General features: G+C 34.3%; 1 protein-coding gene and 1 pseudogene across 2 annotated transcripts in view; one reads left to right on the top strand and one right to left on the bottom strand.

Moving 5' to 3' along the window:
* The first annotated feature begins 1,034 nt into the window (after nt 1–1,034).
* LOC143529950 (uncharacterized) lies at nt 1,035–3,652 on the top strand. Its single transcript, XM_077025620.1, has 2 exons — nt 1,035–1,318; nt 3,337–3,652. The coding sequence occupies exons 1-2, from the start codon at nt 1,035–1,037 to the stop codon at nt 3,542–3,544; spliced, it is 492 nt and encodes a 163-aa protein (XP_076881735.1). The 3' UTR covers nt 3,545–3,652.
* An 836-nt stretch (nt 3,653–4,488) lies between these two features.
* LOC143529989 (lysine histidine transporter-like 8) overlaps nt 4,489–16,205 on the bottom strand; it is a 132,141-nt pseudogene continuing 120,424 nt past the window's right edge. The window contains exons 2-6 of the transcript XR_013134766.1: nt 9,136–9,543; nt 8,737–8,870; nt 8,202–8,638; nt 5,090–5,221; nt 4,489–4,977 (exon numbers count right to left, since the gene is read on the bottom strand). The product of XR_013134766.1 is annotated as a lysine histidine transporter-like 8 (transcript). The remainder of the gene's footprint in view (nt 4,978–5,089; nt 5,222–8,201; nt 8,639–8,736; nt 8,871–9,135; nt 9,544–16,205) is intronic.

Below are 16,205 nucleotides of genomic sequence, written 5' to 3'. Positions count from 1 at the left end.
TGTTCTCGTCGGCTTCAGATTGTCTCTTCACGTTTTCATACCGTTTAGCCTTATACGCGTTGCCTATAAGTCAATCGAGTCAAAGTGTTATTACGAACACACATAAATTACGAGACAAAATTTTCAACTATTTTTTTAATTACTTCTTATCAGACAAAATGTGTCACCAGACACTACTATAACTATTACAACTGACTCGAATAACTTATGTGGGTGTGTAGGGCTTAGCGATAATTTGCATGGACTAGTTGAACCGTTACCAGACGAATAACATCCTTCCTACATGCCAGATACTTAGTTTAGGTTTACGACTTGTTCGTTTTGGTCACTATCTCATGTAGTGTTGTAAAAATTCCAACTAGGCGTTGATTAATCCCCGATTAATCGCTAGTCCCCATCCCATCTATTAATTTTGGGCTAATCGTCTAATTAATCAATCAATGGTCAAATCCGGAAAAATTGGGATTAATCAGACTTATTCGGCCTTTTCTAACGAGGTTCTGCCCAAAATCAACGGTTTCGGCTAAAAGCAGTGGTTTCTAGCAAGACTCAAACCAACTTTCAGCCAAAATGTGTTTGTGTATATATATACAAATGGAAATTCAAAATATAAACATGCATGCATGCATACAGAAAAATTATACATTAAAATCCGTTCCGATTAATCTTGATTTGTCTCGATTAATCGCTAGTATCCACCTAGTCTTAGACTATAACTAGTTAAACTAAAATTGTCTAAACAGTCTTATAAATACTTTTGTGATCCTGTAAGTGTAAAATCAATAATATTAATCTTATACCTGACTGTAAAATCATATCTAATACCTGGTCCCATACCCGTCACCCGACTCAAATCCATCCAACCCAAGGGTATTCCCGTCATTCACCACCAAACCAAAACAAACAAACACCACCCTCTCCTTCCTGTTCCATCCGCCGGTGGTTGAAACCGAAACCGAAACCGAAACCTGTCCACCATTTTCTTCTTCTTGGCCGCCGTGGATGATCAATCAATCCTTTAGATTCAATTGTATATGATCCAATCAAACGTGTACAGGTCATCCGTAGATAGAGATCGAGGCGGTGGCGGTACCGTCAAAATGTTACCGCGATCCGGATCCATGCCGCAAGACAGCAACAACAACAACACATCTGCTTCTGCTGCTGTTGGTGGTGGAAGTGCTAATTATTATTCTGGACAGAGGATTACAAGATCCAATCTCGTGGATCAGCTTAGAGAGTATCAGATTCGATCCAAGCATGATTGGGCATCGATGTCGTTCTTCTCGTCTACTTCGAATTTATCTTCTTCTTCCAGGTGATTTGATCTGTTTGTTAGGGTTAGGGTTTCGTTGGTGTAATTTTGTGTGAATTGATTAATTGGTTTATGATTAATTGTTTATACTGTAATTCTGAGGAGGAAGCTTATAATTGAAATGAAGGTTATCTGAATAGTGATTGCTGGTTGTTGTTTTTGGTGTTGAATTGGTTTAATTTCGTATATTTATGTGAAAATATAGGTGTAAGGTTTCATTTTCATGGTGAACTGGCTGTGAAAATCGGGATTAATAGCTGATCTGTGAGTTACTGATTAAATTTCACCTTATCAGACCATTAATTTAAACTCGGTGAAAATGGGTCAAAAACGGCCAGAAATGTGCCAGAGTTGGTCAAAATCGTTGAATTTTTTTTTAAAATTACACATAAAATTTTGTATGTGTGTGTGTCTGTGTGTACAACAAAAGCTACATATCAAATATTAATCTGATTATCACTAGTCGAGCCCCACCCCGTGCGGGGCCCAACTAGCGAGTTTTACGACACTGGAAAACTGTCATTTATATGTAATTGTGACCTGCAATGTTTGCCAGCCTTGTTAACATCTCATTGATATTTTAATTGGACCTATACTGGTTGCCTAAGTATGTAGGAAGTTTGCAGCACGTGTCTTACTGATTTTTGTTGATAGAAGTTAGAACCAGGCTATTCTTTCCAATAGGTTCATTCTCATGAGAGAGATAGTTGTAGTTTATAAATACATACACTCATGATCGAATTAGGTTCTTGATAGATGTAGGATTGTACGTTTTTACTTTCGAGTGTTCTTTGTGATCAAAACTGATTGCTTTATGATAATCCATGATTTTACTTTTTAGTTTTCCAATCGACCGAGTACTTATGTTTTATGCTAGATGCTAACATTTGGATTTCATCCTCTTTAAGTTCAAATTGTGATGCATAAAACATGAACAATCGACAATTGATAATTGGGCTTTAGCTTCAAACATACAAGTGGATTCATAGTCACTTGTAACATTACCTAATTTCCTACTTTAAGCAATGTTAAATATATTCTATTAACCTTCTGGAAATTTAAACGACTTCCAATTGATCATGGTGACATATGTTTAGGTTTTAAAAATATTGATACAAAGTTGATTACTTTATTACATTTGTGATCAACCCACCTGGAAACTTAGTTTCACAACACTTGGAATATAAGTATTCCTGGTGTTGAAAATTAACAATAGAGTTGAATATGGATGGTATAGCCAAAATTCAAATATATCTCTTTCTCTCGTAGTAACTATTAATAAATGTTCTGTATCGGTTCATTTTGTTTATTACTTTTAAGGACAATTGGCATAAAAAATCAACATACTTTCTGTTTCTTCTCACAAAGTGCCAACAGTTTTTTGCACATTAAAGTCCCATTACATGTTAAATTTGAACAAAGTTTTATTTTTTTTTAAAACAACTTGAAACCAGTACATCCAAGTTGTTTAAAAAAATAACTAGGATAAAAAAAATAGAAGCCTCGCTAGAAAAGAGATAGACATGTAAGCAAAGCAACTGGATGTATCAGTTCCAAGTTGTATAAAAAAATTCATGGTTTTATTCAAATTTAACAGGTATAGGGACTTTAACGTGCAAAACCTTATAAAGGGACTTTTGTTTGAAAAAATAGAATGCATGTTGTTTGCTTATAATATTTGCGCTTACTTAAATCTTGGAAGATTGGAAATTAAAATGTTTGAAAATAGTACCCAAGTGATAGTTTGCCTCTAGCTAATGATTTTAATGCATACTTCTATCTAGTGGGTTCACATGAAAAATATTGTTTATTGGTAGCTATGTCTTCCTATTTCTATACATGTGAAAGGCTCGTTTGCTAGTTTGCTAAAATGTAACTGCACTTTTTTTATTGTAAAAGCTAAGATGTTTGACTTACAATCTCAAGTATGTTATCATTTGTTTTGTTATACGTTTCATTTAAAAAATTATTATGTAAATATTATCTGAATACCTCCTTTTTTTTCATTACTGGACGTGCAGGGTGGACGTAGTGGTGTTTGTAATATGGGAACTTGTGATTCTAGCTTTTTTCGTTTTCTCTGCAGTTTCATTATATTTCAGGCATATGAAACTCGGATTTGGTTTAGCAACTGTCACATTGTTACTCTTAGTATCTATGAAGGTAACAAAGCGAATAAAATTGGCCCAGAAAAAGAAACGAAGGATGCTTCTTCCTTTATCAATGTAGAAACTTAACAATTTTATTTTGTAAATTGCAACAAGTTTTGACCATTTATACGGTCTTCCCCTTTTCTCGGTTTATTATGTTTTGTAATTGCAATTGAAGCAAATGATGATTAAAGAATGGAAATTGTTGCGACCGCTTTGATTGTTTTGTTGTGTTGTGTTATCTCAGGTTTCATTGCATTCGAGTTTGGATTCTTTTTCATGCCTTTTCAGGTATGCTGATTATATGCTATGCTGACTTCTAACTTGACTGTTTTAGCATGCTCTGTGTTATCATAGTCTTTTTGCTTGAAATGTTGGGTAATGTTTAGAGGTGATAAAGATGAGTGGATCAGGTGGGTAACGTATCAGAAAGGGTTAGGGTTGGAAATTGGCTCCTTTTAGTACATACGGTTGTAAACGAGCTGAGCTAACGAGCTGGGCTGACTTTGGCTCAGGCTTGGCTCGTTTATAGATCGAGTCGGCTCAGCTTGCTTACAGATTGGGCTGATTTGACTTGTTTACAGATTGAGCTGACTCTGTGAGGCCCATTTATAAACAGGCCGATTTTGAGCAATCAAGCTACGAGCTCTTTGAACAGTGTATGGGTCGTTATAAGCTGGGCTGGGTTCCTTATTGATCAAAAGATTCAAAACACAAAGTATTTACAATTAAAGTCAAGTACTTGACAAAAACAATTTAATAAGTAGTCACACTTTCAAGATTCAAACTTAATATACACATTTAACCCATCCCCTTTTAACGATGCTTTCAGACTTGTCTCGTTTAGAACAAACAACCCATTAACAAGCAGACGGATTGAAATCGTCACCTCTTGTACCTGTTTGTATATCTAATAGATGTAAGATGAAACCTATTATTTTATAGACGAATTAACTCTTACATTAGCTTGGAATCGCAAACTTCTTATGTTGTACAACTCTTAATGCTTTAGATAGTTATTTTTCACTCGGGCTTAAAGAAGTGAACCTCGATACATTGAGTCACTATAGTCCAAATGGCCCCGAAAACAAGTAGAACACTTAATAACATTCCTAAACACACGAGCACCCAATTCAACCACCACATTTTGCTATACGGGCCGGGCTTCTTCATCACAATCCACATAAAACACGGGTATGCTAAAGTTATGGGCAATGCAATGCCTCCAATAAGGCCCGCTAGGCTCGGTAATAATGGGAGTGCAACCGCAACAAAGAACGCTAGTCCACCAAAGAAAACCCGAGACCCTGCCCGGACCCACCATGGACATGGCCCGTTCATTTTAGTCACATACCTTAATTCCAAGTTGTCGAAAACGGGCATCGCATATATTTGGAAAGATGTGAGACAGTTGATGATGACGAGGATGCTTGTTAATTCTAGGATTGCTTTTGAGGTTGTTTGTCCGTGGTATTTGTATAATGCGGTTAACAGGCCTCCGGTTGTAGGCATCTGCATCAATATGTTTGCACAATAAGTGACCGTACATGGTGCGTTTAAGGTTGTAATTGAAGTGTGTGCAGTGAGTGGTTGTATTTGTATGGTATAATTAAGTGATGCGTACCAGGTTTCCATGGGCCCAATAGCCACCAATGGCGACAGGAAACAGACACATTCCGATGATAAGATACGCGTATTTTACACCTTTCCACATTGGTACTCTTGATGGCTGCTTTAAGCTTGAAGGCATTGTACCCTACATCATTATATACGGTTATCAGTGATAGCAAAAATAAGGCTAACCATGACTTGCGTTTGAGTGTCAAACTTGACATACACACAAAAAGACACAATAATAAAAATCGTGTCAACTGTCAACAAATGAACCTGAAATAATATGAATTTGCGGGTTGACAAAGCTTGTTGAAACCATCTAATCAACTTAAAAAGTACTTTTTAGAAACAAGGTTAAATATCTGAATCATTAAAACCCATTATGTTGACTTAAATACAGCTTATTTAGGTTTGTTAGTTCAACATGAAACGGATTGAATCTATCTAGATCAATTCTAAAGTCGTAAACTTTACTTTAGATTCACTTTTTTGGGTAATAATAATAATAATAATAATAATAATAATAATAATAATAATGTATTAGTATTACTAAATAGTTAAAATGTAAATGCCATCCTAAAGGCAAGCTTTCAAATCGAATTGAATTGTACTATAAATATTAAATAATGACTTTATCTGTGTACGAGTATGACGTGATGAGTCTCAAGGGTTCTTCTAATAGGTCACTATAACTTTAATAAAAGAAACTTTATATATGTATTCAAATGTGTTTTAGCACTTAATAAAGTAACTTGAGTTGAAAGTAAGGATAATTGTTTTGGCAATCATGATTAAAGGATAATAATGCAACTTTAACATATGAAAATAAGTTAATATTTAATATTAATTATATCATGTTAATATATTCTTTAATTTATCATTGAAAAGTCTCATAATCTGATTTTAAATAATAAATTTTCTAAATTTGTTGGCTAGATGTGCATAACATTTATACTCTTTTTATGTTTGAATATATATTTAATCAAATTTAAACAGATTAAGGTTGACTAATTTGGATCACTCAGGAGGAAACTCAATATTTGAGAAAAACCCCCCTTTTGTGAGATTTGAACCCTGGACCTTATAGTCACTAAGTCTTATCCCACCATCAAAATACCATTGGACTAGAAGTCCTTTGGTTTAAACAGATTAAGGTTAACCATTTTTGTTTCAATTTTATTATGAAATTCGTATATTTTAATTATTTTAAGAATGTTGATGTACTAAAATTTAATTTCCATTTCCTTTTCACATTTAAAAATTATGTAAATTTTTTGGGAAAATTCCCAAAATAGCCCCTTTTAGAGAGAGAAGTCCCAAAATAGTCATTTTTTCCTCAAAATTTTTTTATAATTTGGACTGTCAAGAAGTATTGGGAAAAGATAAAAATAAAGACGAGATTTCGAAAGAAAGTCAGGTAAAAGACGAGAATTGGGGAAATAATGTCGGTAAAGTCCAAATTATTTGTAATCTTGAAGCAAAAATTCAAATTTTTCAAAAACTTTTTTACTCAAAAAGCCGTGTTGAGAGACTGTTTTTTTATGTTTCCTACCTTTCCCGTCCAAAATTTTAAATTCTTGGAAAATTATACTTTTTACAATTATACCCCTGAACCACCATCACCACCTTGAACCACCACCACCACCACCTTGAACCACCACCATCACCGACGCCGTTGGCCCCACCCCATCACCACCACCGTCACTAGCAAGACAAAGAAAATTTAATCCTTAAAACAAGAGTTGATAAAGATTCTTGCAAGAATAACAGCAGTAGTTGCAGAATCCCATCAGAGTTCAACAAACTGAAAGGGGTATTTTGGGAATTGCTATTTAATGGTGAATCTGCTATTGCTGTTCCCTTATAGAGTCACCCAGGTATATTTTGTGTCATATTACAAAATGTTCATTTTTTTATTTTTCATTTTTCATTTTTTAAAAGGTCAATTATTGGTTCATTTTGTCTGCTTAAAAAAATATTTGTATCAAATGTACGGTGGTGGTGAGATTCCAGCGGTGGTGGTGGTGGAGGGGGCTATGGTGGTAGTGACGGTGGTGGTGATGGGGTGGGGCCGACGGCGTTGGTGATGGTGGTGGTTCAAGGTGGTGATGGTGGTTCAGGGGTATAATTGTAAAAAATATAATTTTCCAAGAATTTGAAAATTTGGATGGGAAATGTAGGAAATATAAAAAAACAGTCTCTCAAGACGGTTTTTTTGAGTAAAAAAGTTTTTGAAAAATTTGAACTTTTGCTCCAAGATTACAAATAATTTGGACTTTACTGACATTATTTCCCAAAATCTCGTCTTTTACCTGACTTTCTTTCGAAATCTCGTTTTTATTTTTATCTTTTCCCAATACGTCTTGACAATCCAAATTATAAAAGATTTTAAGGAAAAAAGAAAAAAGCTATTTTGAGATTTCTCTCTATAAAAAGGGCTATTTTGGAAATTTTCCCAAATTTTTTTTATATTAGCACTATTAAAGTCATAAAAGCCCCCTACATAATAAAGTACCAAAGTAGAAACACTGTACTTATGACGCGTACTTGATTGGAAACACGTCTGATGCACCAAAACCAGGATCGAAATAAAAACCTACTTTTCAATACAAATCAATATTAAATTAAAAAAAAATTTAGATTTAATTATCCAATTTATAAAATATTGCCATATTGGTCAAGGATAATGCATGCTTACAATTTGATTAATTTTAATCTTAACTTTCATTTTCGTTGCAAATGAATCTTAATTTAACATACGTAAAAGTAACTAAGTCTTTCCATAACATGCATTTAAGTAATTGACCAACTTTTTATTCAATTAAAAAGTTGTAAATCATTTTTAAAACGTTCAAGCGAGTGTTATTGGTTAAATTGTCAATATAAATTATTATTGGCCAATATTTCAAAGTTTAGGTTATTAAATCCAATTTTTGTTATATATAATTATAATTTGGTGTCATAATTTCTAATTACCCTCAAAACACTTGTAAATTAAGATGCGAAATTTTTTTGTGACAATTTTTAACAGATTTTTAAGTGTCTTTCAAATAAATATATACGTCAAAGAAGAGAAACCATGCAAGACATCAACATTTTGTGCACAAAATAAATCAACAAACCTGTATTTCAAGCACCAAATTATGGCCTCTAAAAGCAAAAGCCACGATGCCAAGAGCATTTAGAACATCACAAACCCTAGCAACTCCCAACACCTTCTCCGGTTGCTCATTCGATACACCAACAGGCCTTCCTTCGATCACTGATACTACCCATATGATGGTGCAATACGAGACTTATGCAATTGCACCAATTAATGAAACTCCAGCGATGGAGTTTAAGTTTGGCAGTTGCGACAACACAACTGCCAAACATGTGAACACAAGGTACCATTCGATCATGGATAATGGGGTGTTGTTTTTGTCCTCGAGTGTATTCCCAACGATGGTGTTCAAAAGAAGTTTTGACGTGGCTCCTCCGATCATGACTAGGGTTATGCATGTCCCACTTGAGAGGTAAATTGTTGGTATTAATGTCATTAACTTCCCTAACTTCTCACCTGAATTATATAATATACATATCAAGTTATGATCATATTATTGATTTATTATAGTTGTGTGAATTCGAGTTTTCGCATGAACTTGAAAGGAAGCATACCGAAAGTAGCTATGGAAAGCCATAGGTATCGGCTGTATCGAGCTCCAGAAGGTGATTCGTGGAGTTGAATCAAAAGCCAAAGTGTGTACATTTGCCACACAAAAAATGTAGACAAACTTATTATCCCCCAAATCCTGTAAAAGTTCATTTTATGAGAACCTGTTATCAGAAAACTTATGGGACCCCGTCAATACCCTGCTAATCAACGAGATCATATAAACCAGTTACCTGAGACTGTTTCTAGAGGGGAATCAGGTGTTTACCGCTATATATACCACCCTCGAAAGGAGCGATGAAAAGTGGTATTTAATTTTGGTTTAAAGTTAGGTGATGATTGAGTGTGTATGAAAGTTAGGTGTAGAGTGTGTGTATGTGATAGTTAGGAATTGAGCTACTTACCAGCCAAGCGCGGTGAAGGCAAGGGGAAGGACAAGAGCTTGGATTCCAATTCCGGAGCTAAGGGAATGAAATGCTGCGTAAAACGCGTTTCCATTTCTTGATTCGGTGATGGGAAGCCATTCGTCATGCGGATTGAGCTTGGTGAACTCCAAATAGCCTTGCATGCTTTCCATGGCCTTCTTCATGGGGCTAGCCAATGGCGTCATGACACGTGTGATGAACGGGCTCTTCGGGGTCATTGGAATGGAAATAGATGGTGAGGGTGAATGAAATTGGGATGGTGATGGAGTTGGGATTATTGTGGGAGTAGGAGCTTGCTTGTTTGGGTTAAGTTCAGGCATCTTATTCTAGTTTTGCCCGACAAACAGAAAAAACAGACAAGACTAGAATGTTTGTTTTCTAGTTCAACTGATGATATAAGATTATGTGTGACACACGTTGTAAGTAGTAGGGAACTTGTGGGAAGATCTTGCAATTTATAGGGGGAGAGTGTGTGTGCAAATAAAGCAATTTTTGTTTTTTTGTTTTTTTAATAAAGCTAAACAAAATTTTGGAATTTATATTTTGGGAATATAAGAAGAGAAATCACAATAATATTGTTATACCCTCTAGCTAGTCATGTTAAAAAAGCCTCTTAGCGTATCAATAAGGCTTATATGACATAAAAATAGATATATAAAAGATATTTTTAGCCAATTTAATAGCATATATTACAACATTTGAGATAACTAGATTATAAGCGTCTCTGAAAACTATGATGTTGTGTGTGAACATGTGTGCATGCGACATTATGAAATATTATAAATATAAATAAAAGCAAATGCATGAACTTGTAAGTGCGAGCACATAGCACATAGAGTATACATGCAGTTTGGGCCCTAAAATTAACTATAATTATACCAATCTGTATAATTATAGTTACGACTCTGATACCAATCTGTAACACCCTGACTATAACATATCGGGAATACCCTGTTCAATTTTGGGTCAAAAATAACAATTCTGAAACTTAAAGGGGTTAAAATAAAAATTTTGGGTTTTCAGACCCATCGCGCTACGCGATTGATGAACATATTTGATCATCGCTCTATGCGATGCCATCCCTAGAAATTCTGAAAAAGGGGGCGCCGCGCTACGCGATGGTCCAGGATCTAGAAGGCATCGCGCTACGCGATGACCCTATTAAGTAATCAGGGCCACGTGGCCAACCACGTGGCAACACCTCGTCAATTGCAGCGTCGAACTACGCGATTGCCTAAGGAAAGGCCCATCGTGCTACGCAACGATCCCCAAAACTTTGCCTATAAAAGGGGGCTATGGGTTTGAAGCTCATTCATCCCACATTCACCATCACTTCACATAGTTAACATTGGATAATGTACCATGTTGCCGAGAAGTTTCGAGCTCCGTTTTCTTGAAGTTTGTACAAGTATTGAAGTGTTAACGAGCCGTAGAGCAGTTAAGCGAGTTAGGGGCGAAGTTCTGCCAAACTAAGCAATCGTTCTGCCTTAGCATAAGTATTTCAAGCATTCACTAAGGTAGGATCTAAGTCTAAGTTATTGTCAATTATATTATATTAAGTTTAGACTCAGTCAAAGCTAAGGCCTTTAACCTTGAAAAGTATTTCAAAAGCATTCACAAATAGTTATCGATAAACATTATTTTGATGATGATAATGTTATACACAATATATATTTTGACGGGCATGTAGTAACTAGAAGGAGGATATCATTAGTAGACTCTTCTTGCCTAAGGTAAGTAATTCGTACACATCCCAATCAACCACGGGACCCGTTTACTTACCTGGAGAAGTTTGCCAACGTGATAAACCCTATTAGGCCAAAGCATGCTATACCAAACGTCGCACCAATACAATCATGATTTCAAACATTCACAAACCTAATCAAGGTTAAAACTAAGGCTGGAAATTTATACACGAGACACGAATACACGACACGTACCTGCACGACCTTAACAGGTAACGGTAAGGCCTTAACAGGTTTCGTGTACTAAACAGGTAGACACGAATTTACTTGTTAATTTTCGTGTCTAAACAGGTAAAAACCTGTAAGTACCTGGTTAAATTTTTATAGTTAAAAATATATATAATATTATAATTATAAACTATTATTATCCCCAAACCCTAACTCACGTTTCCACTTTCCACATTCAGATATTAGATATCCACATTCACTCCATCGCCGCCACCACTTATCTGGACAAACCCCTCTCCGCCCGCCGCCCCTCTCCACCCGCCGGTGATTCCTCCGCTACCACCACTTCCTCACCGGACTTTCTCCTCTCTGCTGTCAGAGCCGCCGCCGCCCGCCGGTGCTTCCTCTTACTTGGTAAGTTATTAATCTTTACCTACCTATTATTCCCTAAACAGGTTGTCAAATATGTGTTACTAAACAACTCTTATCGTGTATTATCGTGTATTACAGGTATTAACAGGTTCGTGTTCGTGTTTAGGATACAGGTACATGAAAAGTTTTCGTGTCGTGTACAGGTATACCCATTTCGTGTCCGTGTCTTATCGTGTTCGTGTCTTATCATGTACGGGTATACACGATATGCCAACCCTAGTTAAAACCAGACTTATAGTCTGCAGTCTAATCAAGAAACACCATCAAGGTGATCATTCAAACCTATTTGTTTATAGGTTAACAATCAGTCGCAATCAAGAAAGGTTTTCACACAATCACATCATCAGTACAAGTGAATACGTTCAACCTTTTTATAACGTCGTGAATACGTTAAACCTTTATAAATAGTCAAACATATTTATACTCTATAAGATTGACAGGTTGTTGTCTTATAGAGTTAGTCAAAAATTTACATGAGATTACGTGATCTTTAAAAAACTTTATAATACAAAGTAGAGAATAAAAAAACTCAGACCGAATACACATGTGTCTGGATCCAAACATAACCGTTAAGCCTAAACAGTCAAAAGCTACGTGGCCACGGGCTAATGTATAGTTTCTCCGGAATGGGCTACGTGGCTCGGAGACTTGTGTGTGTGTAGGGCAGTGTCACAATACCGGATATAGAAATATTTCTGCTGAGCAATGTCAAGAAAACTATATTTGTATTATAATTGTTATTTAAAATGTTTTTAGAGTCAACGATTCACCAGCATATCGCTGACGTATTTTATAACGTCGTGAATACGTTAAACCTTTATAAATAGTCAAACATATTTATACTCTATAAGATTGACAGGTTGTTGTCTTATAGAGTTAGTCAAAAATTTACATGAGATTACGTGATCTTTAAAAAACTTTATAATACAAAGTAGAGAATAAAAAAACTCAGACCGAATACACATGTGTCTGGATCCAAACATAACCGTTAAGCCTAAACAGTCAAAAGCTACGTGGCCACGGGCTAATGTATAGTTTCTCCGGAATGGGCTACGTGGCTCGGAGACTTGTGTGTGTGTAGGGCAGTGTCACAATACCGGATATAGAAATATTTCTGCTGAGCAATGTCAAGAAAACTATATTTGTATTATAATTGTTATTTAAAATGTTTTTAGAGTCAACGATTCACCAGCATATCGCTGACGTATTTTTCCCCACATTACAGGAAAGCAAGCATAGTACAGATAGCAAAGCATAAGAGTCATTGGTGGAGTTAGATACTCGTAGATGAAGATGGCTCAGTTTTTAAATAAATAAATAAAATATTGTAAACAATAATAAAGGTTTGTAAACAAAAAATACTTGAATATTTATTATCTAATAGATTTTCAAATAAATTAATATTTTATTATAATCAAAGACTTTCGCAAATAACCCGCAACTCTGATATATTTTCAAACCAGGTACCAACTATGAGTGTCACGCCTAGGCCCTAAGTCGGGGTGTGACACCGGCTTTAAGCGGAATACGCCTGGGTGTAACGTACAGATCACTTAAAATCTCGTAACGCTATTAAAGCGACAATAATTATATTCATTTCATTTCATTACATCACAAATACGCGATACAATAACTTTGAAATTTCATTATGACATGTTTCTAATAACCTAATGGTCTAACTAATAACCTGCAACAAGTTTAAAATAATATATTTTGTCAACAATAATGTTGGTGAGAATTCATAAGTTTTGCATATATATAATACGAAAAGAGTAAAAATTCACAAGTCAAGATGTATCGTCTCAATCATAAAGCAAAAGAAAAGTAAATACATGATATTCCCGTTCGTTTGACATAAGTCAAATCTACTAAGGAACCCCCGTTCGCCGAGCTACTTGGAGTATAGTATAATGATAATGATACCGCCATTTAAAAATGGACGGCGCATGTACGTCCCGTCGGACCCTCCCACTATGAGTATGTTTATGATACCGCCATTAACAAATGGACGGTGCAGGTGCGTCCTGTCGGACCCTCCCACTATGAGTATGTGTATCCATCAACAAAAACAATAAACAACTAGCACATATAATCACACAGTTTACAAGCAATATGATACAAAACAAATACATACAAGACACGCATGTGAATTTTAGTTTGGCACAAGAAAGCCAAGTTTGGACGTGCAACACCCCAAAACGTGTAACGTGTAAAAGTAAAAAGGGGTTATGAAAACTCACATGTTACTTAGCGGGAAAAGAGAAAATAAGCGAAGATGTCTTAATCGAGTGAACCGACAAAGTTTGGTTCAATGAGCGACCTTAGATAAGAAAATAACTAGGGTTAAAAATGAGTTTGAGGAAAGATAAGAAAGAAAAAAAAGATGGCCGACATGTTCGACTTATAAATTCATGAATAAAAAGTTTGTTAAAAATAAAATTTTATTCTATTTTTGTAAGTTAAAAGAAAAACAAGTTAATTACTTAACTTTTAGTCAATCTATTTTAGTTTTTGAGAAAATATATGTTATAATATTTATTAGTTAATTTTAATGAGTTCGGTTTGTTGTCGAACCGATTATTATTTAAGCAAACAAGTTAATTGAGTGGTTCATTTTTGGTCAAACATGAGCTCGGTTTTGAGTCGGGTTTATGTCTAACATATTTGAAATGATAAGATGAAGTGACATGTTGAAAATGTTTGGTTTGGTTTTATTAGTTTTGCAAAGGTTAGTTTTTTTTTAACATAAAACTTTTTTTTAACTGAACATTAAACGAGCCGACAAGCGATAGTGATACACAACCATAACTGTCGACATTAGGTGACAATGTGGTGATGACAACATGATGTGTTTTACATAAAATAATAAATTATCCGAGGATGGAATAATAAATAAAAAGAAGAACTTGAACGGTTTGACTTTCTTGGTCAAACTTGGACTTTAACACCAAAAGAGAGCTAGAGCATGAGTGAGAGTTAATTGGGTTGTGGTGAAGGATTTGCAAAGGTAGGACATGAATTTATAGTTCAAGAGTCGTTAATAACAATGCTTGACCGTATTAATTGGTCAAGCTAGTCTTTAGCCAAGTCTTAAGCAAAAGTTAATGATGGAATTAAATGGTTTGACCAATAATTGATGAAGGTAAAGATGTATACATTATATAGTTTAGGTGAATTAAAAAGCTTCTAAACCAAGTCAAAAGACAAGTCTTATGGGTAAAAGTCATAGAATTGGTCAAAATAAATAAATATAGTTGAATATTCAAAATTTGCAATTAATGAAAGAATAATAGTTGAAATGTAATCAAAACATAAACGAATTGAATTGATCTTGACTTAAATTTAATGCTTGAGATAATAATAATATTAATAAAACATCATGAAAATCATAAACAACATAATGATCATATTCAATATATTTACCACCTTTAATAATAACTGAAGGTCCGAAATACATCAAACATTTTAAATTGGTTGGGTTTTTTGGTTTGAAAATTAACGAATGTTACAGGAATAACAACGTAAGTTTTACACCAGCAACTAATATCATATATGAATAAATGCAACTTGTCTTCTTAGTTCATGATCCAACATATCACCACTCGTATAAGTAGTTAATTAGCAATTACAAACCGATCATGAGCAACTATGCATCTTGTGATTTGAATTAATATGTTTGGTAGTGATTTAATGGCTTCTTATCTAGATCGACATCGTCACTAACAAACCTCTCATACATATATACTTTGACCTTTTTACTCACATATGTTTAAATGAGTATGTTTTAGTGATTCTAAATTCTAATTGTCAACTTTTTTATTCCCTTAAATAAGTAATGGCGGTTCCTGTAATACGCTACATGTGTTTTGAGTATTTAATAGTTTTATCCCTAAATAATATGTTTAATAATCTGAAGTATAGAGTTGCTATTTACGTGCACCAATTATATATTACAATGTTTGATGATAATATACAGATATAATCTCACATGCCAAAATATCAAATAATAATTAATTAATGATAAAGCTATAACAAACTAAAAAATACATGACTCATATAAAGAACGAACACTGCTATAGAAAATCGAAATAAAAAAATTAAGGAAATAGTGGCGGTGTTGACGAGCGATAAAGCAGTAGCCTTTTGACTGATATGTGGCTGCCGTTAGTCTTGTGTTTTGTTGCTTGTTGTCTTTCTCATCTACGAACTTTCTATATCGTTTCGCTAATTCACCCTCTTCAAGTGATTTATATACATCATAAAAAAATAACACTTACCATATATATATGAATAATCTTATCATTACAGGGCCAAAGTTTGCTAAAATGGGGACAAAAATAAAAATAATGAGAAGAATTATATATATATATATATATATATATATATATATATATATATATATATATATAAACCCTATAAAAATTAAAAAAAAATTATAACTCAAAATTTAATGAAAAACTAAAAACACAAAAATGTTTTCACCATCTTCCTCATTTAAAAAAAAAGACACAAAGCTGAGAGAAAAAAGATCATTGTGTCTTTTTGTTCATCATTGTGTTTTATGTTTATTTTCGTTACTGATTATGCCTTTTTTTCTTAATATTGTGTTATATTACTTAGCATTGTGTTATATTTTGCTTCGCATTGTGTTATATTTTGCGATCTATTGTGTTTTTTTAGTTATAATTGTGTCTTTTGTTCATT

This window comes from Bidens hawaiensis, unplaced genomic scaffold (genome assembly GCF_021521415.1).
Source record: "Bidens hawaiensis isolate Kalapana, Puna unplaced genomic scaffold, B.hawaiensis_p1.1 tig00008796_1, whole genome shotgun sequence".
Taxonomy (NCBI): Eukaryota; Viridiplantae; Streptophyta; class Magnoliopsida; order Asterales; family Asteraceae; genus Bidens; species Bidens hawaiensis.
This window is presented reverse-complemented; position numbering and strand designations above follow the sequence as displayed.

What these genes read in the sequence shown, in the direction of transcription:
- LOC143529950 (XM_077025620.1), top strand. Translation starts at nt 1,035, where the DNA reads ATGATCCAATCAAACGTGTACAGGTCATCCGTAGATAGAGATCGAGGC. An exon ending in AATTTATCTTCTTCTTCCAG is followed by an intron (nt 1,319 to 3,336) that starts GTGATTTGATCT and finishes CTGGACGTGCAG; the next exon opens with GGTGGACGTAGTGGTGTTTG.